Below are 25,966 nucleotides of genomic sequence, written 5' to 3'. Positions count from 1 at the left end.
GGTCTCTCACTATTGCGGCCTCTCTTGTTGCGGAGCACAGGCTCCAGACGCGCAGGCTCAGTAGTTGTGGCTCACGGGCCTAGTCGCTCCGCGGCATGTGGGATCTTCCCAGACCAGGGCTCGAACCCGTGTCCCCTGCATTGGCAGGCAGATTCTCAACCACTGCGCCACCAGGGAAGCCCTCATTAGGAGTTTTATCTTGTTATTTCATTTGGAACATATTCCTCTGCCTTCTTAATTTTGTTTCACTTTCAGTGTTTGTCTTTATTAATTAGGCAAAACATTTGTCTCACCTGGTGTGGAAAGTGTGTCATTGTATAGGAGTGTCCCTTTGCAGACTGTGTGTGCTTGCTGGCTTTGGTGGGAGGGCTGGAGCTGAAGTGAGCATTGGCTGGGGCCTCTGAGTTTGTAATATCCCCTTTGTCTTTTGGGTGACCTGCTGGGGGTGTGGGTCCTAACTAGGTCGCTTCTTTCACCCTTGTACCTGTCTCTTTGTGATTTAAAAAAAAAATCCTTAATTGTAAAAAAGCTGTACAGCCAGTCTTCAGATTGTTCTGAGAGAGAGTTATTTTATATATATGTTGTAGTTTTGGTGTGTGCACAGGAGGAGGTGAGCTCAGGGTCTTCCTACTCTTCCATCTTGATCCCACCTCTACCCAGTGATCTTTGATATTACTCTTGAAAAAATATGAGTCACTGAAGGCTCAGATGATGGTTAGCATTTTTTAGCTATAAAGTACTTTTAATTAAGTTATGTGTATTGCTTTTTTAGACATAATGCTATGTACACTTAATAGATTACAGTATAGAAGTCTACATGCACTGAGAAACCAAAAAAAACTTGTATAACTCACTTTATTTTGATATTACATTCTGTTGAGGTGGTCTGGAACTGAACCCACAGTATCTTTAAGGTATGCCTGTATTTATAAAACCATATATTTCCCTCTTGATGAGGATCATCTGTATCCCACAAGGTTCAATATGAGGCATTTTTGTTCTTTTCTGTTGCATACTTTTCATTATGATTTCTTGTTTCGCCATAATTACTTAAATGCATATTTTTTAGTTTCCAAAATATTTTTGTCAGTGAGTTCTAATTTCATGTTTGTTAGAGAATATATAGTATCTTTGATTTTGATTATTTGGTATTTACTAACTAATTTAACAGATATTTTTGCAGATACCTATTTTCTTCAGAAACTTTTCCAGGTCCTGACAATATGTAGTGAAGAAATCACCTACTTCTTTGCCTATATATATATATATATATATATATATATACACACACACACATATATATATATTTACACACATATATATATATACACACACACACACGTACATATATGATATGTATTTGTGATGTGGGCAATATTCCTGTTTTGATGTGATCAGGCATGATTACAGAGGGATCTTATTTTTGTCTTGATTCATCATGGTCACAGAATGACTTTGTCTGGTGTCTCCTGGATGTCAGGGGCTGTTTTTCTCTTTCTCAATTCTTTAAGTGTTTCTAATGTATTTTCATATTTTCCATATCACAATCTTGTATAGTTATCTCAATTTTTTGATACTTTGAGGTTTATTATTTTATATTTTGTGATTTACTGGGACTATTGCTTATAATGTTTTATAAACAAACTGACTTCTATCTTATGTTTATTATAAAAAATATAATAGCACTTTAGAATATCATTCCATTACATCTTGAGGCTCAATTTCTGAAAAGTTATATTATTCATTTTCTTGCTTAGGTCAGATTTTCCAAACTTTTTAGACTTATAAATCTTCTTTCCATACATTTCATAGAAACTTTTATCATACACCTCATAGGATTTGGTTTTATTGTTTATCATTTTCTCTGGTATATAAAAAAAAGTTGAAGTTAATACATATCTTAGTACAGTATATATTACTTTATATAAATTTTATTTTAAGAAAGTCTTTGTTTACACTAATTTTGACTTTTTAAATTTGTGAAGTCATTAACTTTAACTTAATATGTAGAAAGCTCAATTTTTAAAGTCAATTTTAGAATTTATTGTTTGCAGTTTAATAATAAAACATTTAAGTATATGCTATACCTTCAAAAGTAATGTGCATTGCTTTCATGATCTGATATTTGAAATTTTGTTTCCTGTTAAAACTACTAGCTGGCTTATTTTTGTTGTTTTTTTGTGTTCTGTTATAAAATTTCTAGGGAAATGATTAGGTCTCAAGAAACTATGTAGGAGTAACTTATAACTACCATTATATTTTCTGTTTTTACCACTGTGTTTTGGAGTTACTGAAACATCTTTATTAACCGTATAAGAATTTTCACCAGAGAAATACTGCTAATGGATTTCAAGAAAATCATCTTAAGGCACATTCCTGTGAAATATCATTATTTGAACGTTGGCCTATTTTTATCCTTTCTGGGTTTTTTTTAACCAATGGTAGATTAAATTTAACAAAATATAACTACAAATAAAAATCAGAATCATAGTAAAAACCATCAGCACAGCTAGCAGTATTTAGCTGAATGACTGAGTCTTGAATATGATCATCTAATAATCATTTTCTGTTCTCAAATCCTTTTCTTTTGAAATGAAGAATGTATATTTTGTTAATTGTCTTATTTATTGATTTATAAATCAGTATCAACTATATTTAATGATGTGGATCTCTAGAATATCTTTGTGAACTGCAGAGAGTTCATAAATCACCAATTTAAAATACTGACGTAAGTCAGAAAATTGGATTTGATAGAAAGAAATTTGAAGCCAAATTTGTGGCCACATTTTTCAAGTGCAAAAAACTGGATGGCATATACACTGTTTGTTAAAGTTATCACATGTCCTTTATTTCATCTTCATTTTCTATCCCATTTTTCTGTTGTTCCAATGTTCTCATTTATTTTTATGTTGTTTCATATATACTTACATATTTTCTCAATATACTCTTTGGAATGAGGTAGATTTCATTGGTAAATGTTTATATTGAAGTAGAGTTCATGTGCCAAATTTTTTCAATGTAGAAAACCTGTATTCAGGTTTGGAAAAATTGGTATTCTAAATAAAGTTGTATAGTGTAGTATGATTATACTTTATTGTATTAACATTAATTTTTATTTGGAACAAGGTAAAATTAATGTTAGAATTACAAAAATGATTGTTCTAATGTTTTCCAGCTGCTAATAGGTTATGAAAATGGTACTGTAGTATTCTGGGACTTGAAATCTAAAAGAGCAGAACTGAGAGTTTATTATGATGAGGTAAGTGAATTCTACTGGAATATTTGAAAAGAGTATTGTGATTTTATGCCTGTTTTCTACATTTAAGCCTTGTATGTTACCAGTATTTTTATCATTGGAAAACTGCCTAGTTCTGATCCAGTACCTCACACTGCCTGTTGGTATTTGCACGAGTTCCACCTCTGGGTTGTTCTCCTGAGTGGAAATTTTGCCTTGACGGATTATTTTTAAGCCTTTTTTGGGCATTTACATATGTTGGTGTCTATTACCTATCTTTTTCTTTCCTTTAGGCTCTATGTTTATTTATTTCTTTTTTTTTTTCTTTTTTGCGGTACACGGTCCTCTCACTGTTGTGGCCTCTCCCATTGTGGAGCACAGGCTCCAGACGCGCAGGCTCAGTGGCCATGGCTCACGGGCCCAGCCGCTCCACGGCATGTGGGATCCTCCTGGACCGGGGCACGAACCTGTGTCCCCTGCATCGGCAGGCGGACTCTCAACCACTGCGCCACCAGGGAAGCCCTATGCTTATTTCTTAACCTTTTTGTCCTTAAGGTCTCTAAAGATACTATTCACATCTTTAGAAAATTGTTTTTCTGTGGCAGAAAGTTTAGTCAGTTTGAAAGGCCTTATCTTCTAATGCTTGCCTTCTTACAGTAAAGAGAGATTTTTAAAATAGTAATACTTAATAATAAAAGTCAGATCTTGAAGTACATTTCATCGTACAGAATTGAGATTTTAGGTTTTCATGTAGAGAAAACAATGAACTCTTATCAAGGAATAGTCTGTTAATTGATACTTCGGTTGTTTGAAGATTGATTCTAGGCTATTATTTCCTTCTTAAGAAGAAGCTAATGTGAAAAGAGTGAGGCTAGGGGCAAAAGGTGAGAAAGGGAAATTATGTCTTGTAGCTGTGGAAATAAAGGTGATCATCTAGGCTCTCAATTAAATTAAAAATTGTTACAGTGATGAGAGATAGGAAAATATAGGTCAAAAATCACTGTTTAGAATTACCCAGGCTTAAATGGGAAGAGTGCCAAAGAATTTAAGACAACACTAAGATAAATAGAGAAATAAATTTGAAAGGAAAACACATTTTTTTAGAACAGTTTCTTTTTATGCCCTCTTCCATCCCCTTATAAAAGTAAAATTTAAATTTTGGTGCTTAAAGGTACAAGCCTTCAGCTATCCCATAACCCCCACCCCCCATTCATTTCTTAGTGGTTCTGGAAAACTAAGATTTTATGATATATACTAGATTATTGTCATGGTGACAAAGAATTCAGAAGTAAATGATATAACAGCTGGGTAATTTGGTCACGATTAGTGAACAATACTCTGGCAAGCAATGTCATACAATTATGCTCTTCATGATCAACTTACGAGCCACCTTGAATCATAAGGCAAGAAGGTCCTAGAGAGCTAAGCTAGGGTTTTCCTTTTGTTAAATACATAAAATACAAAGATGAATATGAAGATCACTTCCTCTCTTAAGATTAGCAGTTAGGGCTTCCTAACCAGATGCCCGGGTCTGGGAAGATCCCACATGCTACAGAGCGGCTAGGCCCGTGAGCCATGGCCACTGAGCTTGCGTGTCCGGAGCCTGTGCTCCACAACGGGAGAGGCCACAACAGTGAGAGGCCTGCGTACCGCAAAAAAAAAAAAAAAAAAAAAAAAAAAAGACTAGCAGTTAGATAAGAGTCCAAATACCATCTGTATATTTAGCCAGTTGGAACTAGAGTGGAGCAGCTGAAATGGAAATCCAGATGAGAATGCTCAATCAGCTAGTTTTCCTGTGGCCTTAAAAAGTGTGGAAGGAAGATTTCTAACTTTAAAAAGTAAGTGAAAGTAATTTTGCAATGAAATATTTAAGTAAAGATTGACAATGTTTAAGTCAGTAGAATACTACACTTTATACTTAGAATTATATGAATATATAGAAAATTGATTTACTTTAATGCATAATTATATGTCCTATCATTTTAATAAAGATAGTTGTATACTTCATGTTACTACCAAACTTTTCAAACTTTCCTCATCACTTTATGTCTCACATTTTGAAATCATCTGTCCTGAAATGGTTTCTCATAAGTCACCAATGACCAGTGACCCCTTCCTTAGTCTTTTAAGTTCCTCACTAAACCTGTGACTTTACATAAGTCCATCCTTCTTAAAATGGTTTCTTCCCTTGTTTGTGTTTTTCCACCTCATTTTTCACCCCTCCTTTCTCCATCACTGGTTCTTTCCTTAACTCTCCTTTACATTATAGATACTCTTCAGGATTCTGCGTCTTCACCCTCTCTTCATTTCTCCTTCAGTTTACATTTATGTTCATATCCTCTCCCACCATTTCAAATATTACCTATATTATGCTGATAAATTAAAAATTCATATATCTTTAACTCTTACCTCTCTCCTGACATCTAGATCCCAATATCTAATAATCTATAAGTCCAGATGAATATTCCATTGGCACTGAATTTATATTTAAAGGTCTGAACCTCTTTTTCAGTTTTTCAATTTTGATTTAGTTATTTTAATTTATAACCCTCAGAGTTATATTTGACCCTTTTTTCTTCTTCATATATCGTATGCAATCACTTTTGTAGTCTTCTTGATCCAATTTTTATATTGTCTCTCATTTATTTCTTCTCCTTTTTCATTCCCACATTCAGCGTCCTAGTTGAGGATGTTATGTTTTGCCTGGAAGACTTACAATAGCCTTTTAACTAATCATGTTTCCTCAGATATCTTACCTTTTAAATATATATTTCACTAACAAGGTTATCATTTTAAGACATAGCAGATCAGGTAATTCTCTACCTCAAAACCTTTGAATGGCTCCCAGTTGTCAACAGTACAAAGTCTTATTCCTTGACAGGAGGTTTAAGGCCCTGGTGCTTTTTCCCTTGAATTTAATTTACTGCATCCTTCTACACACTTCTACACTTCAGATATGTTACTCACTGTCTCCTAAACATACCATTTACTTCCTACCTCCAGGCCTTTGCTTCTGCTAATACCTTATCATGAACTCTCTTCTTTTCTCTTATGCATATCAAAATTCTATTAATTATTTAGCTACTGTAAAGCTATTTGGACTATCTAACTAGCCACTTGATAAATAACCACTGATGAATTCAGAGTTTTGTTTTGAAAATCCAAGATCATTTTCAGAAATAACCATATGAATTTTACTTCCACATTAGCTGTGAAATTTTTGTTTCATTACATCAATATTTCTTAAATAATCTCTCACAGAGAAATCTCTCAGAGTCTGACATGAGGATAACTTTTTAATTCCTTACTAACTGCTGTTTTTCCTTTTTTCAGATTGTTACCTAGCTTTTTGGGTTTCCTTTGTCTTTTTCGTTTACAAGAAATTCAGTCACAGCCACTGAGTTTATTTTCCATATTGTTCTTCATTAAAATTTTTTTTCTTTAATTAGTTGTATTATATTTGGTTTTTCAGCAAATGCTTAAGGTCCTTTTTAAAGAAAAGAGTGGGGTATAATCAAATAAATAGAAATTGAACTTTTACCCATTAAGTCAGTTCAAATTCCAGCTGTTCAGTCTCTTCAATGATGGGCTATTTGACATCCTATTCTTTAATAACAAGTTGGTTTTACATGCCTACTCTTCTGTACAATAAATGTACTTCTTTTATAGTACTTATGTTGGTTTTATGTTATATATATCATTTTTATATCTGTCTTCTCCAGTAGACAGAAATGCAGTGGGATAGAAAGAAGGTTAGGGCTGGGGCTCTGCGACTACCATTTATAGCAAAGTAGTCTGAGAGAACTTTAAATTGACTGAGGTTCATCCAGGTTAACATGTAGAGGAGGCAAGAAGTGACATTTCCCTTTAGTCACATAAAAAATGAGAAGAAATACGCAGAGGAGAAGACAAAGAAGAGCATTTTTCCCCTCTCACTGCCTCTACTGAACCCTGGCAATAAAGAAGTCTTCTCTGCCCAGTAATAAAGACCAGGGTGAGAGAAAACATAAGTCCAGTGTGTCATGGTATCTTTTGCAATTAACCACATCTTACTTATCTTGAGGTCCACTCATATACTATTTCATTTCTGATATGTCTAATGACTGCTCTAGTCATCATTTATTTATAACTCTAACAATACTTATTGTTTGGAAATATGTGTGTGTGTGTGTGTGTGTGTGTGTATGTATAAGTTTGGTATAAAATAAATATATACATAACTTAGTTTTATAAATATAGATTAAAAAACTAAATGTTAAAAGTTCCAAACGATAAGTAGTATTAACATTGGTATAAATGTTTCCTACCTCGCAGTTGTTTCTTTTAAGGAAAGGATCATGCTGTATATACATCTGTTCAACTTTTATGCCTACTAGAGTTTCTTTCATTCTGCTTATTAGCACACTACCCAAGTTCCATATATACTTTATTAATTTTGAAAGAATACCAAGAGTGTGGAAATATTTGATAACATTAATTATTCATTTGACAGATTTTTTGAGTACCTACTTTATGCAAGACACTGTGCAACCATTGGGAATAAAACAAATTAGGAAAATGTAATGATTACTTTTTAATTTTATTTAATTCACATCTACAGAATGAATCTGTAAATACAAAAATTTTAAACTCTTCTTGCTTTAAGTCAAATTAAATAGTATATGTTAGAGTTAATATAGTCCAGTGATTCCAAATATGGGTTTTGTAGTCAGACGCTGGCTTTGAGGGGTGTAACCTGAGCAAGCAACTCAATCTTTCTAGGCCTGGAAAAACATAATATCTGTTTTGTAGGATTAAATGAGATAATGTACATAAACTGCTTACCCTGGGGTCTGGCATGTAGTAAGCCCTCAAATTGCAACTCTTATGTAAACTACCTTTTAAGTTGGCTATTTTAAGTGGAACTAGGCTTCTACCTCACCAGAGATTATTTTCTGATAACCTTGCTTTTACTTCTGTGTAATAATTTTCAAAGCAGCATTAAAGGGTACGGGGAGGACCTAGGATTTACAACAAAAAGTTCTGGGATCTAACGATACTATGAAATTTACTTAACTTTTCTTTATCTTAGGAGGTGAGTTTTTGTAGCCTTTTATAAGCCTATAGAAGGTTGAAACCAAAGGTAGTATGACCTAGGTCAGAAAAATTACATATGTTTCTTAAGTGTTATTGCTATAATAATTCTGTGTTAAAATATTTTTCCTTTGGAATATAGAATGATATATCAACTTTTCCCCTCCTCTACTTGTTTTTAATTGTTATTTCATTAGGCTATTCATTCAATTGATTGGCATCATGAGGGCAAACAATTCATGTGCAGCCATTCAGATGGTAGCTTGACTTTATGGAACCTGAAAAGCCCAAGTCGTCCTTTCCAGACCACAATTCCACATGGTAAGATGTATGCTTTCAAAAGAAATCAACTCTGGAGATTCAGTGCCGTTACTTGAAGTAGGAAAGTTGGTATCATTATCACTAGAAAGAGGTAATAGGACATAGCTTCTGATTCTAAATACCCCTTTATACCTCCTTCAGATCCCTACATTATGACCCAAAGTTTCTATACTTCCCTTCCTCCTATCTATCAACTTTCCTACATTGTAAGTGATACCTATTCAATTTTGATACCAAAAATTGAATAACTGATGGTTGATGTACCTGAAGCAGAGGAGATAATATAGGATATTTGACGAATTTTAAGGGGTAAGGAGCTAGTGAGAGAATGGCACTTTATAGATCTGACTCTTGGACCTAATTTCTATACTGCTTTAGAGTCTGTTGTTTTCTAAATTCTCCCATTTATTTCCATTTCTGCCATTTGATTCCACTAAATTATGACTACATGGTTTTTATCGTAGGTTGTATTTATCTTATATTCCTCATTGAAAGGAGATATTTAGGATTTATGTTGGATCTGTCTAACTAGGCAGAATAAAAATTTAAAATGTATGAATATCTTTTATTCAGAGGCCATATTATTTTCCATAATATTGGTGATGATCTGAGTTTCGTGTTTATCTCATACCATTGGTTGGTTGTAAGAATAAAGCGGTCAAAACCTAGAGGTTAATGAAATACATTCTATTTCATAGTTTCTGAGTGTTTATTATAGTTTCACATTGAGAAAATAGTGGTATGTTTTTATAGTGGGTGAAATCAAAAGATGGAACTATTCCAGCTTGGGTTGGTTTGCCATTTTTTGTACCACAGTTGCATGTTCCACCACAAAAGATTAAATTATTGCAACATTTACCTTAGCAGTTTACTTAGCGATTACCTTACATTTAAAAACTTACTTAGAGATGCTTTATTTATTTATTTATTTAAATAGAAGTACAGTTGATATATTATTTATATCAGTTTCAGGTGTACAACATAGTTTTTCAATATTTTTATAGATTACACTCCAGTTAAAGTTCTTACAAAATAATGGTTGTAATTCCCTGTGCTGTACAATATTCATTATTGCTTATTTATTTTATACATATAAATAAATGTATATGTATCTCTTAATCTCATACCCCTAATTTGCCCCTCCCCCCTTCCGTCTCTACTCTGGTAACCACTAGTTTGTTCTCTATATCTGTGAGTCTGTTTCTGCTTTGTTTTTGTTTTATTTTTTGGCTCCACGTATAAGTGATAACATAGAGTATTTGTCTTTCTTTGAATTATTTAACTTAGCATAGTACTCTATGCTATTCTGCCATCTCTGTTGTTGCAAATGGCAGAATTTCATTCTTTTACATGGCTGAGTAATATCCATTATATAGATGTGAGATACACACACACACACACACACACACACACACACACACATATATGATCTGAGTCAAATTTGAAATTCTCATTTTTACTTTGTACTGTTTAAATCTTCACTGTTTTTTATTATTGGTTGATTTTTCAATTCTTAGAGAAGTAAGTTAAAATATGTGTTATGAATATTTTCCTTGTACTTCTATTTATTTTTGTTTTTATACTCTAAAAATCAAATAGCTAAATGTGGCTGATATCGTTTATCAGATATTCTGTGATTTAACTGGTGTTTGACTAGGAATCAGTTTCTGAGAAAGCGGTATTAAAATTTAATGATTATAGAATTGTCTACTTTTCACTTTAATTCTGTACTTTTTTGTTTCATGTATTTTAAGGTTTTATTGTTAGGTATCTATCATGTCTCCTGTAGAGAACATATAGTTGGGTCTTGTTTTTTATTCAGTCTTACATAATTTAGTTGGAGTGTTTAGTCCGTTAATATTAAATATAATTACTGATGGGATTGGATTTAGGTATACCAGTTTATTTTTTGTTGTTGTTGGTCCTATCATTTTTTGTTCCTTTTATCTCCCCTTTTTGCCTTCTTTTGGATTATTTGAAAGTTTTTATTATGGTTCCATTTGAATTTACATATAGGCAATTTATCTTCACATATTCTTTTTAATCTGTTGCTCTAGGGATTACAATATATTGTACTTCCTTAACTTTCCATATCCTATTAGGGTTAATTGTAACACTTTACATAAAATGTAGAAATTTCACTACCACGTATATTTATTTATCTTCACCCATTGTCCTTCAGCAACAGTTATCATATGTATTACATCTAAATACAATGTTACAATTTTTGCTTTCAATACTCTTTAAGTATTTTTTTATTGATGTATAGCTAACTTACAATGTTTTGTTAGTTTCAGGTGTACAGTGTAGTGATTCAGTTATTTTTATTTTCATATTATATTCCAGTATACGTTATTACAAGATACTGAATATAATTCACTGTTTGATACAGTAAATCCTTGTTGCTTATCTATTTTATGTATAGTAGTTTATATCTGTTAATCCAATACATGTAATTTGTCCCTCCCCACCTCCCTCCCCTTTGGTAACCATAAATTTGTTTTTTATATTTATAAGTCTGTTTCTGTTTTGTATATAGATTAATTTTTAGATTCCACATATAAGTGATATCATATAGTATTTGTCTTTCTCTGTCTGACTTACTTCACTAAGTATAATATTCTCTAGGTCCATCCATGTTGCTTAAATGACAATATTTCATTCTTTTTTATGGATGAGTAATATTCCATTGTACTTATATACCACACCTTCTTTATCAATTCATCTGTTGGTGGACATTTTGGTTGTTTCCATGTCTTGGCTATCGTAAATAGTGCTGTTGTGAACATTGCGGCGCATGTATCTTTTCAAATTAGAGTTTTCATTTTTTTCTGGATATATACCCAGGAGTAGGATTGTTGGATCATATGGGTAGCTCTATTTTTAGTTTTTTGAAGAACCTCCATACTATTTTCCGTAATGGCTGCACCAATTTACATTCCTTCCAACAACATACAAGGGTTCCCTTTCCTCCACATCCTCTCCAGCATATATTATTTGTAGACATTTTGATGATAACCATTCTAACCAGTATGAGGTGATAACTCATTGTGGTTTTGACTTGCATTTCTCTAATAATTAGCAATGTTGAGCACCTTTTCATGTGACTGTTAGCTATCTGTATGTCTTCCTTGGAAAAATGTCTATTTAGGTTTTTGCCCATGTTTTGATTGGGTTTTTTTTTTGATATTGAGTTATATGAGCTGCTTGTATATATTGGATATTAACCCCTTGTCAGTTGCATCATTTACAAACATTTTCTCCCATTTTGTAGGTTGTCTTTTTATTTTGTTGATGGTTTCCTTTACTCTGTAAAAGCTTTTAAGTTTGATTAAGTGCCATTTGTTTATTTTTGCTTGGATTTCTTTTGCCTTGGGAGACTGATCTAAGATAATATTGCTACGATTTATATCAGAGAATATTTTGCCTATGTTCTGTTCCGGGAGTTTTATGGTGTCAAGTCTTGTATTTAAGTCTTTAAACCATTTTGAGTTTATATTTGTATCTGGTGTGAGGAAGTGTTCAAAGTTCATTGATTTATATGTAGCTGTCCAGCTTTCCAAGCACCCCTTGCTGAAGAGACTATTTTTTCTCCATTGTATATTCTTGCCTCCTTTCTCGTAGATTAATTGACCATAAGTTGTGGGTTTATTTCTGGGCTCTCTGTCCTGTTCCATTGATCTATGTGCCTTATTTAGTGTGTGCAAGTACCACACTGTTTTGATGATTGTAGCTTTTTCTGAAGTCTGTAAGGGTTATACCTCCAGCTTTGTACTTTTTTCTCAGAATTGCTTTGACAGTTCTGGGCCTTTTGTGGTTCCATATAAATTTTAGGATTGATCTAGTTCTGTGAAAAATGTCATGGATATTTTGATAAAGATTGCACTAAATCTGTAGTTTGCTTTGGGTAGTATGGCCATTTTTAACAATATTAATTCTTCCAATCCAAGAGCATGGAATATGTATATATATATTTTAAATCACTTTTAGTTTCATTTATCAAAGTTTTATAGTTTTCAGTGTAAGGTCTTTCACCTCCTTGGTTAAGTTTATCCCTAGGTATTTTATATTTTTGATGCAATTTTAAACAGGATTTTTCTTTTATTTTCTCTTTCTGACATTTCATTGTTAATATAAAGAAATACAACAGATTTATGTATATTAATCTTGTATTCTGCTACCTTGCTGACTTACTAGTTCTGATAGTTTCTGTGTGGAAACTTTAGGGTTCTCTACATAGAGTACCATGTCATCTGCATAGAGTGACAGTTTTACCACTTCCTTTCCAGTTTCTTATTGCTGTGGTTAGGTTAGGACTTACAATACTATGTTAAATAGAAGTGGTGAGAGTGAACATCCTTGTCTTGCTTCTGAGTTTAGCAGGAATTCTGTCAGCTTTTCACTGTTGAGTATTATATTGGCTCTGTGTTTAGTGTAAATGGCCTTTATTATGTTGAGATATGTTCCTTATACCCACTTTGATGAGAGTTTTTATTATGAATGGATGTTGAATTTTGCCAAATGCTTTTTCTGTGTCTATTGAGATTATGATGTAATTTTTATTTTTTCTTTTGTTAATGTGGTATATCACATTGATTGGTTTGTGAATATTGAACAATCCTCATGACCCTGGAATAAAACAAACTTGATCATGGTGTATGATCCTTTTTATGTATTGTTGGATTTGATTTGCTAATATTTTGGTGGGGATTTTTGCATCTATATTCATCAGAGATATTGGCCTGTAATTTTCTTTTATTTCTTTTTTTTTTTTTAGTGTATTTGTTTGGTTTTGGTATCAGGGTGATGGTGGCCTTATAGAATGAATTAGAGAGTGTTCTATTCTCTTCAATTTTTTGGAATAGTTTGAAAAGGATAGGAATAAGTTATTCTTTGTATGTTTGGTAGATTTCCCCAGTGAATCTGTCCAGTACTGGACTTCTGTTTGCAGGGAATTTTTTTTTTTAAGATTTATTCATTATTTATTTATTTATTTATGGTTGCATCGGGTCTTAGTTGCAGCACTCGGGACCTTCATTGAGGCATGTGGGCTCTTCATCATGGTGCATGGGCCTGTCTCTTGTTGCTGCATGTGGGTTTCTCTCTAGTTGTGGCGTGTAGGTTTTCTCTCTCTAGTTGTGGCACGCAGTCTCCAGGGCGAGAGGGCTCTGTAGTTTGCAGCACGTGAGCTCTCTCGTTGAGGTACATGAGCTCAGTAGTTGTGACACGCAGGCTTAGTTGCCCCATGGCATGTGGGATCTTAGTTCCTTGACCAGGGTTCAAACCCCTGTCCCCTGCATCGTAAGGTGGATTCTTTGCCACTGGACCACCAGGGAAGTCCCTATTTTTTTTTTTTAATTACAGATTCTATTTTACTTCTAGTGATTGGTCTGTCCACATTATCTGTTTCTTCTTGACTCAGTTTTGGCAGGCTGTATGTTTCTAGAAACTTGTCCATTTTTTCCAAGTTGTCTAGTTTTTGGCATATTAATAGTTGTTCATAGTATTTTCTTATGATGTTTTGTATTTCTGTGCTATCAGTTATTATTTCTCCTCTTTCATTTCTTATTTTGTTTATTTGGGTCCTCTTTCTTTTCTTTTTTGTGACCTTGGCTAGTGAATTGTCAATTTTGTTTATCTTTCAAAAAAATGGCTCTTGGTTTCATTGCTCTTTTCTGTTATTTTTTAATCTTTATTTATTTCTTCTATGATCTTTATTATTTCTTTCTTTCTGATAACTTTAGACTTTTTTGTTCTTTTTTTCTAATTCTTTTAGGTGGTCACTTAGGGTGTTTGAGATTTTTGTTGTTTCTTGAGGAAGAGCTGTATCAGTATGAACTGCCCTCTTAGAAATGCTTTTGCTGCATCCCATAGATTTTGTAAGGTTCTGTATTCATTGCTATTTGTCTTGAGGTATTTTCTGATTTCTTCTTTGATTTCATCATTGACCCATTGGTTTTTTTAGTAGCATGTTGTTTCGTCTCCATATGTTTCTTATTTTTCCATTTTTCTTTGTATTGTTTATTTCTAGTTTCATACTGTTGTGGTCAGAAAAGATGCTTGAAATAATTTCTGTCCTCTTAAATTTGTTGAGACTTTGTTTTGTGAGCTAATATGTGCTCTATCCTAGAGAGTGTTCCATAACTACTTGAAAATTATGTGTATTCTATTTTTTTTTGGATGTAGTGTCCTGTAGATAAAAACTAAGTCCACCTGGTCTCTTGTGTCATTTAGGACCTATATTGCTTTATTGATTTTCTCTCTGCATGATCTGTCCATTGATGTCAGTGGGATGTTAACTTCTCCTATTATTATTGTATTCCTGTAAATTTCTCCCTTTATGTCTCTTAGTATTTGTTTTATATATTTAGGTGTGCCTGTATTGTATGCTTATATGTTGATGTGTGTAATATCCTCTTCTTATGTTGATTCTGTTATCATTATATAGTTCCCTTCTTTGTCTTTGTTATAGACTTTGTTTTAAAGTCTATTTTGCCTGGTATGGGTATTGCTACCATCTCTTTCTTCTCATTTCCATTTGCATGAAATATCATTTTCCATCCCCTCACTTTCAATTTCTGTCTTTAGCCCTGAAGTGAATCTCTAGTAGGCAGCATATGGTAGGCTCTTGAGTTATGTATTTTTTATCAACTCTGCCACTCCATGTGTTTTGATCAGAACATTTATTCCATGTATTGATAGGTATGTATTTATTGTCATTTTATTCCTTGTTTTCAAGTTGATTTTGTAATTTTTCTTTGTTTATTCTTTTTGTTTTTCCTTTTATGGTTTGATGATTTTTCTTTGTAATATACTTGCATTTCTTTCTTTTTGGTTTCTGTGAATCTCTTGTATATTTTTGATTTGTGGTTACTGTGGAGTTCAAGTATGTTGACCCATAACTATATCTACTTGCTTTAAACTGATAGTCATTCATGTTCAAACATGTTGTAAAAGATCTACATTTTTTTCCCCTTCCCCACATTTTTGGATTTTGATGTCATATTTTACATCTTCATGCTTATCCTTTTATTATGTGTTGTAGTTATAATTGTTTTTACAATTTTTTTGGATTTTTTTTAATCTGTGTACTGGCTTATTTAAGTGATCTTCAAACCTTACTATATATTTGCCTTTCTTGTTGGGATTTTCCTTTTCCTATAGATTCTTGCTTCTTTTCCATTTAGAGAAGACCATTCAATATTTCTTTTAGGGTAGCTTTAGTACTGCTGTATTCTTTTAGTTTTTGCTTGTCTGAGAAATTCTTTATCTCTCCTTCTATTGTAAATAATAATTTTGCTGGGTAGAGTATCCTAGGTTGCAGGGTTTTCCCTTTCAGGACTTTGAATCTATCATGCCACTCCCTTCTGGCCTGCAAAGTTTCTCAGAGAAATCAGCTGATATTCTTATGGGGGTTCCCTTGTAACTGACTATTTGTTTGTCTCTTGCTACGTTTAGAATCCTCTCTTTAACTTTAGCCATTTTAATTTTGATATGTCTTGGTGTGGATCTGTTCGGGTCATCTTGTTCAGGACCTTTTGTGCTTCCTGTACCCGATATCTGTTTCCTTCTTTAGGTTTGGGAAATTTTCAGCCATACTTTTTTCACATACATTTTTGATCCCCTTCTCTCTCTCTTCTCTTTCTGGAACCCCTATTATGGTTGGCATGTTTTATATTATCCTATAGATCTTACATGTTGCTTTTTTTTAAATTTGTCTTTCTGCATGATAGGGTGATTTCCATTATTCTATCTTCCATATCACTTATTTGTTCTTCTGTGTCATTTAGTCAGCTATTCGTTGCTTTTAGATTGCTTTTAATCTCAGCAATAGAATTGTCTGTTTTTGATTGGTTCATCTTTATAGCTTCTAGTTCCTTGTTACAGTGATCTGCATTTCTATCAATAATCTTTCTCACTCATCATTTTTATTGCCACCTTTTTGAGCTCAGGGTCTAGTAGACTGGTGAGATCTGTTTCATTATTTGTTTTCTCAGGGGATTTTTCTTGTTTTAATTGGGAGTAGTTCTTCTGCCTTTTCATTTTACTTAACTTTCTCTGTCTCTATGAATTTAGGGGAAACATATTTCTACTGTGGTCTTGAAGGGGTGTTTTTATGTGGGATTGTTGCTTTGGAGACTGTGTGTGTTCAGTGTTTTTGGTGTGAGAGCTGGTTTCAGTGTGGACACCAGCCCTATCTTTCCTCAGGGTGTGCTGGTCGTTATCCTTTTGATAGAGGGTGTGGTTGGTGTTATAGTATCTAGAGCCTGTGGAGGATGTGAGGTAGGGCTTCCTCTCTCCTCTGTGCCTGTGGCTGCCCCACAAGTGGCAGAGTTTGCTTCCCAGTAGTTGGAGTAGAAGCCCTAAGGTTTGGGTTCTGTCAGGCTCTGTTGCCCTTGAGTATTTGCCCTGCCCCAAAGAGGTGATCACTGAAAGCAAATGAGGCCCATACAGTCACAGAGACCTATGTGCTGCCTGTGTAGACGTCTGCCCAGAAGCAGCACAAGGTTGCTTCCTTTTCTCTGTTGTGTACATCCCAGATCTAGTGCTAGGCTGTCATTTAGAGTAGGCTGAGTCTCAGGGTTGGTGCATTGTGGTGACAGGAATTGAGGTGGCTCATGTGCCACCTGGGATCTGGGCTGCTACTGTGGCAGTCTTCTCCCAGAACTAGCGCTAAGTTGTGGTATGGAGTGGGTGGAGCTGGGGTGCTCTCACTGGGAGAGGAACCACTGCATACTCCTGAGCCTGCTGACAATGGCTGTCTCCACCCAACTCACACCCAAGGCCATCAGGGCTGTCTCTTAATTTCTGGATGAGTCCTCTCCCAGGGCCTATCTACCCAAGATTCAGTGCTTAGCTGCAGTGCACTCCTGTGGTACTGCTCCATGCCTGCAATTACAGTGGCCTCCATGGCTCCACCCCAGATATCACCCGGGCCTTCTGGGCTGTTTCTGCATATGTAGGCTGAGTCTTTGCCCAGAGCTTGTGCCAGGCTGTGTTGTGGAGTGAGTGGGGCTGGGTTGTTTGCCCCTTTGGATTGGGAAATGCAGCGAGGTGGCAGCCACCAATGCAAGGCTGTCTCTGCACTAATTGTTAGCAAGCCATCATCAGAGTCTAGACTTCTCTAGCCCTTCTGTTTGTCTCAGCAGGCAAGAGGGTTTTCTACTCCATGTGGACCCCAGGGCTGGGATGCTCAGATTGTGGCTCCACTTTCTAGCTCCCTAGGGTAAGGGTCTGCCCATGCAGACGTTCTCTTCCTTACAGATTCCTCCCAAGGATGGAGGTCCTGACCCAAAGCCTTTTTTCCCCCAACCTACCTGATAATGTAGAGATTTGTAAATAATAATTTTGCTGGGTAGAGTATCCTAGGTTGCAGGGTTTTCCCTTTCAGGACTTTGAATCTATCATGCCACTCCCTTCTGGCCTGCAAAGTTTCTTCAGAGAAATCAGCTGATATTCTTATGGGGGTTCCCTTGTAACTGACTAGACAACTGACAAAGTTGTCTTGCAACTTTGGTTGTAAAGGAGTTCTTCTGCCAGCTTCCAGTTATCTTTTCATGAGTACTGTTCCATTTATAGATATATTTTGATGTGTTTGTTGTGGGAGGTGAGCTCCATGTCTTCCTACTCTACCTTCTTGATTCCCCCCAGCTATTTTTTTAGTTTATTAAAAAAATTTTTTTAATGTTATATAATTTTTAAAGGTTATTTTTCATTTACAATTATTTAAAAATATTGGCTGTATTACTTGTGTTGTACAATATATCCTTGAGCTATCTTATAGCCAGTAGTTTGTGCCTCCCACTCCCCTATCCCTATATTGCCCCTCACCCTCTTCTCCCCGCTGGAAACCACTTGTTTGTTCTCTATATCTGTGAGAGTGCTTCTTTTTTGTTATAGTCACTAGTTTATTGCATTGTTTAGATTTCACATGTAAGTGATATCATACAATATTTGTCTTTCTCTGTCTGACTTATTTCACTTAGCACAGTGCCCTCCAAGTCCATCCATGTTGCTGCAAATAGCAAAATTTAATTCTTTTTTTTATAGCTGAGTAGTATTCCATTGTGTGTGTGTGTGTGTGTGTATGTGTGTGTGTGTGTGTGTGTGTGTGTACCACATCTTCTTTATCGATTCATCTGTTGATGGACACGTAGTTCACTTCCATATTTTGGCTATTGTGAATTATGTGGCTATGAACGTTGGAGTGCATGTACTTTTTCAAATTAGTGTTTTTGTTTTTTTCAGATAAATACCCAGGAGTGGAATTGCTGGGTCATATGGTAGTTCTGTTTTTAGTTTTTTAAGAAAACTCCACACTGTTCTTCACAGTGGCTACACCAATTTATATTCCCGCCAAGAGTACACAAGGGTTCCCTTTTATCCACATCCTCACCAACATTTGTTATTTGTGTTCTTTTTGATGATAGCCGTTCTGACAAGTGTGAGATGATAATTCATTGTGGTTTTGATTTGCATTTCCCTGATGATTAGTGATGTTGAACTTTTCATGTGCCTATTGGCCATCTGTATGTCTTCTTTGGATAAATGTCTATTCAGTTCTGCCCAATTTTTAATCAGGTTGTTTGTTTTTACAATGTTGAGTTGTATGAACTATTTATACATGTTGGCTCTTAATCCCTTATCAGCCATGCAATTTGTAAATATTTTCTCCCCATTCAGTAGTTTGTCTTTTTGTTTTGTTGATGGTTTCCTTTGCAGAAGCTTTTAAGTTTGATTGGGTCACAATTGTTTATTTATTTGTTTTATTTACTTTAGGAGTTGTATCCAAAAAAAAAAAAGTGCTGCAATTTATGTCACAGAGTGTTCTATGTTTTTCTCTAGGAGTTTTATAGTATCTGTTCTTAAATTTAGGTCTTTAATTCATTTTGAATTTATTTTTGTATATGGTGTTAGAGAATGTTCTAATTTCATTCTTTTACATGTGGCTGTCCAGTTTTTCTTATTGAAGAGACTGTCTTTTCTTCATTTTATATTCTTGCCTCCTTGTCATAGATTAACTGACCATAAGTACATCAGTTTATTTCTGGACTCTATCCTGTTCCACTGATCTATGTGTCTGTTTTTGTGACAGTACCATACTGTTTTAATTACTTTACCTTTGTAGTATAGTCTGAAGTCAGGGAGCCTGATTCCTCCAGCTCCATTTTTCTTTCTCAAGATTTCTTTGGCTATTCAGGGTGTTTTGTATTTCCATACAAATTTTAAAATTATTTGTTCCAGTTCTATGAAAAATGCCATTGGTAATTTGATAGAGATTGCATTGAATCTGTAGATTGCCTTGGGTATTATGGTCATTTTCACAATATTCGTTCTTCCAATCCAAGAACACAGTATATCTTTCAATCTGTTTGTGTCTTCTTCAGTTTCTTTCATCAGATTCTTATAGTTTTTGGCATACTGGTCTTTTGCCTCCTTAGGTAGGTTTATCCCTAGGTTTTTTACTCTTTTTGATTTCATGGTAAATGGGATTATTTCCTAAATTTCTCTTTCTGAGAGTCCATTGTTAGTGTACAGAAATGAAACAAATTTCTGTATATTGATTTTTCATCCTGCAACTTTACTGAATTCATTGATGAGCACTGATAATTTTTTTGGTGGCATCTTTTGAATTTTCTATGTATAGTATCATGTCATCTGCAAACAGTGACACTTTTATGTCTTCCTTTCCAATTTGGATTCTTCTGTTTCTTTTTCTTATGTGAGTGCTATGGCTAGGACTTCCACAACTATGTTGAATAAAAGTAGCGAGAATGGGCATCCTTTTCTTGTTCCTATCTTAGAGGAAATGCTTTCAGCTTTTTACCACTGATTATGATGTTAGATGTGGGTTTCTCAAATATGGCCTTTATTATGTTGAAGTGTGTTTCCTCTGTGTCCTCCTTCTAGAGAGTTTTTATAATAAATTGATGTTGAATTTTATCAAAAGCTTTCTGCATCTATTGAGATGATCATATGGTTTTTATTCTTCAATATGTTGATGTGGTGTATCACACTGATTGATTTGCAGATATTGAAAAATTTTTATCCCTGGGATAAATCCCATTTTTCATGGTGTATGATTCTTTTAATGTATTGTTGGATTCAGTTTTCTAGTATTCTGTTGAGGATCTTTGCATCTATGTTCATCAGTGATATTGGCCTGTAATTTTCTTTTTTTGTGCTATCTTGGTCTGGTTTTGGTACCAAGGTGATGGTGGTCTCATAGAATGAGTTCAGAAGTGTTCCTTCCTCTGCAATTTTTGGAATAGATTGAGAAGGGTATGTACTAACTCTTCTTTAAATGTTTGGTAGAATTCACTTGTGAAGTTAGTTTCTCCTGAACTTTTGTGTGTTGGGAATTTTAAATTAATGATTCAGTTTCATTACTGGTCATTGGTCTGTTTATATTTTCTATTTCTTCCTGGTTCAGTCTTGGGAGAGTGTGCCTTTCTAAGAATTTGTCCATTTCTCCTAGGTTGTCCGTTTTTTGGCGTATGGTTGTTCATAGTAGTCTCTTATGATCCCTGGTATGTCTGTTGTGTTGGTTATAACTTCTCCTTTTTCATTTCTGGTTTTATTGATTTGGGTTGGCCCTCTACCTTTTTTTCTTATGAGTCTGGCTAAGGATTTATCAATTTTGTTTATCTTTTCAAAGAACCAGCTTTTAGTTTCATTGATCATTTCTATGTTTTTTTAGTCTCCATTTCATTTATTTCTGCTCTGATCTTTATGATTTCTTTTTTTTTTTTATTATTTTTTTTTCTTCTACTAAGTTTAGGTTTTGTTTGTTGTACTTTTTCCAGTTGCTATAGGTATAAGTTTAGGTTGCTTATTTGAGATTTTTCTTGTTGCCTGAGGTAAACCTGTATCACTGTAAACTTCCCTCTTAGAAATGCTTTTGCTGCATCCCATAGGTTTTGTATCATCACACTTTCATTTTCATTTGTCTCTTGGTATTTTTTTAGTTTCCTCTTTGATTTATTCAATGATCCACTGCTTGTTTAGTAGCATATTGTTTAGCATCCACATGTTTGTTGCATTTTTTTTCTTGTAGTTGATTTTTAGTCTTCATAACATTGTGATTGGAAAAGATGCTTGATATGATTTCAGTTTTCTTACATTTACTGAAGGTTGTTTTGTGGCCTAGCATATGATCTATCCTGGAGAATGTTCTATGTGCACTTGAAAAGAATGTGTATTCTCCTGCTTTTGGATGGAATGCTCTATAAATATCTAAGTTCATTTGATCTAGTGTGTTATTTATGGCCTGTGTTTGCTTACTAATTTCTTGTCTGGATGATCTGTCCATTGATGTAAGTCGGGAGTTAAAGTACCCTACTATATTTGTGTTACTGTCAGTTTCTCCTTTTATATCAATATCTGTTAATATTTGCCTTATATTTTGAGGTGCCCCTATGTTGGGTGCATATATATTTACAATTGTTATATCTTCTTCTTGGATTGATTCCTTGATCATCATGTAGCATCTTTCTTTGTCTCTTATAACAGTATTTATTTTAAAGTATATTTTATCATAAATAAGTATTGCTACTTCAGCATTCTTTAGATTACCATTGGTATAGAATACTCATTTCTATCCTCTCACTTTCTGTATGTGTCTCTAGATCTGGAGTGGGTCTCTCATAAGCAGTATATGGATCTTGTTTTTGTAACCAGTCAGCCATCTGGATTTTTTTTATTGAAGTATAATTGATTTATAATGTTGTGTTAATTTCTGTTCTCATCCTATGTCTTTTGGTTGGAGCATTTAGTCCATTTATGTTTAAGGTAATTATCAATTTTTATGTTCTTATTGCCATTCTGTAAATTGTTTTGGGTTCGTTTTTGTAGCTTTATTGCCCCTTTCTTTTTCTTTTCTCTTTTCTTGTGATTTGATGACTATCTTTAGTGTTATTTTGGATTCTTTTTTCTTTTTTGTGTATATATCTTTCATTGCTTTTTGATTTGTGGTTACCATGAAGTTTTTCTATAGCAATCTCTCTCTCTATATATATGTATATATACACGTGATTGTTTTAAGTTGCTGATCTCTTACTTTCAAATGCATTTTAAAAACCTTGCATTTGTACTCTCCTCCACTCATGATTACTGTTTTTGATATCATATTTTACATCTAATTGTTTTGTGTATCCCTTAACTGTTTATTTTGGATGTAGGTGATTTAACTACTTTCATCTTTTAACCTCCCTACTAACTTTGTGTGTGAATGATTTCCTACCTTTACTGTATGTTTGCTTTTACTGGTGAGCTTTTTCATTTAGTAATTTTCTTGTTTCTAATTGTGGCCTTTTCTTTTTCACCTAGAGAAGGTGAAATGTTCCTCTAACATTTGTTGTAAAGCTGGTTTGGTGGAGCTGAACTCCTTTAGCTTTTGCTTGTCTGTAAAGCTTTTGATTTCTCCATCAAATCTGAATGAGATCCTTCCTGGGTAGAGTATTCTTTGGTTGTAGTTTTTTCTGCTTTCATCACCTTAAATGTATCATGCCACTCCTTTCTGGCCTGCATATTTTCTCCTGAAAAATCAGCTGATATACTTATGGGCCCCTGTATTTTATTTGTTGCTTTTACCTGCTGCTTTTAATATTCCCTCTTTATCTTTAATTTTTGCCATTTTAATTACAGTATGTCTTGGTGTGTTCCTCTTTGGGTTCATCCTGTATGGGACTCTGTACTTCTTGGACTTAGGTGACTGTTCTTTTCCCCAGGTTAGGGAAGTTTTCAGCTATTATGTCTTCAAATATGTTCTCAGCCCCTTTCTCTCTCTCTTTTCCTTCTGGGACCCATATAATGCAAATAATTGATGTGCTTGATGTTGTCCCAGAGGTCTCTTAAACTGTCCTCATTTCTTTTAATTATTTTTTCTTTTTTCTGTTCAGCAGCAGTGATTTCCACTACTCTGTGTTCCAGCTCAGTGATCCATTCCTCTATATCATTTAGTCTATTATTGATTCCTTGTAGTATCTTTTTCATTTTAGTTATTGTATTCTTCATCTCTGTTTGGGTGTTCTTTATATTTTCTAACTCGCTGTTAAAACTTCTAACTTCTTGCTCTGTGCATTCATTCTGCTCTCGAGTTCTTTGATCATCTTTATTATTGTTACTCTGGACTCTTTCTTGGATAGATTGCCTCCTATCTCCACTTCACTTAGTTCTTCTTCTGGGTTTTTTTTTTTGTTTTTTTTTTTAAATATATAAATTTATTTATTTATTTTTGGCTGTGTTGGGTCTTCGTTTCTGTGTGAGGGCTTTCTCTAGTTGCGGCGAGCGGGGGCCACTCTTCATCGCGGTGCGCGGGCCTCTCACTACCTCGGCCTCTCTTGTTGCAGAGCACAGGCTCCAGATGCGCAGGCTCAGTAGTTGTGGCTCACGGGCCTAGTTGCTCCGCGACATGTGGGATCTTCCCAGACCAGGGCTCGAACCCGTGTCCCCTGCATCGGCAGGCAGACTCTCAACCACTGCGCCACCAGGGAAGCCCCCTTCTGGGGTTTTATCTTGTTCCTTTATCTGGAACATGTTCTGTTCCCATCTCATTTTTGTCTAAGTTGCTATTTTTATTTTTATGTATGTGGTATGTTAGTTACATTTCTTGACCTTGGAGAAGTGACCTTCTGTAGAAGACACCCTATGCATCCCAGCAATGCACTCCCCTCTCATCACCCATGGTATATGCTCTATGTGCTCCCCCTAAGAGGGCTGTGTGGGTCCTTCTCTTGTGGTGGGCGGACTATGTGGGCACTCTGGTAGTCTTGTTTGTCCTTTTGTCCAGTTGGTTGCCAGACCCTGCCCTTGTGTGGATGCTGCTGGCTGGTGTTTAGCGGGGTCTGGTCATGAGGCAGCTGATTGCAGAATGCTATGGGGCCCCAGGGCTACTGCTGGCTCACGGGTGGATGAAGCCAGGATCCCAGAGACTCTGGGGTTGTTGACCACCAACCGTTGGATGAACCTGGTGCTGAAGTTAGTGCTGGTCTACTGGCAGGCAGAGCTGGTACCTAGAGTCTGGCTGTAAGGCTCATGGACCCCAGAGCTTGTTTCAGATCATTTTGGGGGGGCAGTTCCTGACACATTTGGGTATGGTATCTGAGGTATCCCGAAGCTTATATGACCTACTGGTGGTAGTACTGGGGCCCATCTGGTCCCAGGATAGAGTCTGTTGTGCTGTGGGTGGGCTGGGTCTGCAGGCAGTGGGATGATAGTTTTCTTGCATCTGGTGTCAGCCTTCTGGTGGGTGAGGCTGATCTAGAGGCTAGTGCAGGCTTCCAGAAGGGAAGTGCTGGTGCCTGTCCACTGGTGGGTGGAACTGGGTCTTGGCCCTCTGGTGGGCAGGCCTTGTCTATGGGCACATCTAGAGGCTGCTGTGGGCTCAGGAATTCTTTAGGCAACCTGTCTGCTGGTGAGTGGGGCAGTGTCTCCACCCAGTTAGTTGTTTGGCCTGAGACATCCCAGCACTGGTGCCTACAGGCTGTTAGGTGGGGCCTAGTCTTGGTGCTAGTGAGCTAAGATGGCAGCTGCCAGCAGCAGTGTCCACTTGGTAGAATGTTCCCAGATATGGCTTTCACCAGTGTCTATGTGCCCAGGGTGAGCTTCAGTCACACCCCACCTCTGTGGGAGACTCTCCAAGACCAAGTGGTCGGTTTGGCCTGGGCTCCTGTCAAATTACTGCTTTTGCCCTGGGTCCCATTGGGTATGAAATTTTGTGTGCACCCTTTAAAAGTGATGTCTCTATTTCCCCCAATCCTGTGGGGCTACTGAAATTAAGCACTGCTGGCCTTCAAAGCCAAATGCTCTGAGACTCGTCTTCCTGATTCCAGAACCCCGGGCTGCAGAGCCTGACATGGGACTCAGAACTCTCACTCCTGTGGGAGAACCTCTGTAATATAATTATTCTCCAGTTTGTGGGTCGATTGCCCACCTGCGGGGGTGGAAGGGATTTGATTATAACACAAGTGTGCCCCTCCTACCCATCTCACTGTGGTTCCTTCTTTATGTCTTTAGTTGTAGAAGATCTTTTCTGATAGGTTGCAGTATTTTTCATGGATGGTTCTTCTGCAGATTGTCGTGATTTTGGTGTGCTCCTGAGAGGAGGTGAGTTCAGGGTCTTTCTACTCTGTCATCTTGGCCACTCCCCAAGTATCTTTTTAATTCAAAAGAAAAGCATTCTTTTATATTTTCTCTTGTTTGTAATTTTTAACACTTTTCATTTGTTCCTGAAGATAAAAGTACATCAATTCGCATTTCCTATAGTACAGGTCTGGTAGAAATGAATTCACTTAGCTTTCCTATATCTGAAAATTTCTTTTGCTTTCATTCTTGAAG

At 35.5% G+C, this 25,966-nt stretch overlaps 1 protein-coding gene across 2 annotated transcripts in view; it reads left to right on the top strand.

Moving 5' to 3' along the window:
* STXBP5L (syntaxin binding protein 5 like) overlaps positions 1-25,966 on the top strand; it is a 405,174-nt gene that overhangs the window by 164,945 nt on the left and 214,263 nt on the right. For both annotated transcript variants that reach the window (XM_032630474.1, XM_032630475.1), the window contains exons 7-8: positions 3,176-3,259; positions 8,506-8,629. In XM_032630474.1, the coding sequence (XP_032486365.1) occupies positions 3,176-3,259; positions 8,506-8,629 (208 nt within the window). The remainder of the gene's footprint in view (positions 1-3,175; positions 3,260-8,505; positions 8,630-25,966) is intronic.

This window comes from Phocoena sinus, chromosome 4 (assembly GCF_008692025.1).
Source record: "Phocoena sinus isolate mPhoSin1 chromosome 4, mPhoSin1.pri, whole genome shotgun sequence".
NCBI classification, from domain to species: domain Eukaryota; kingdom Metazoa; phylum Chordata; class Mammalia; order Artiodactyla; family Phocoenidae; genus Phocoena; species Phocoena sinus.
Note: the sequence above shows the minus strand (reverse complement) of the source record. Positions and strands in the feature narration are given on the sequence as shown.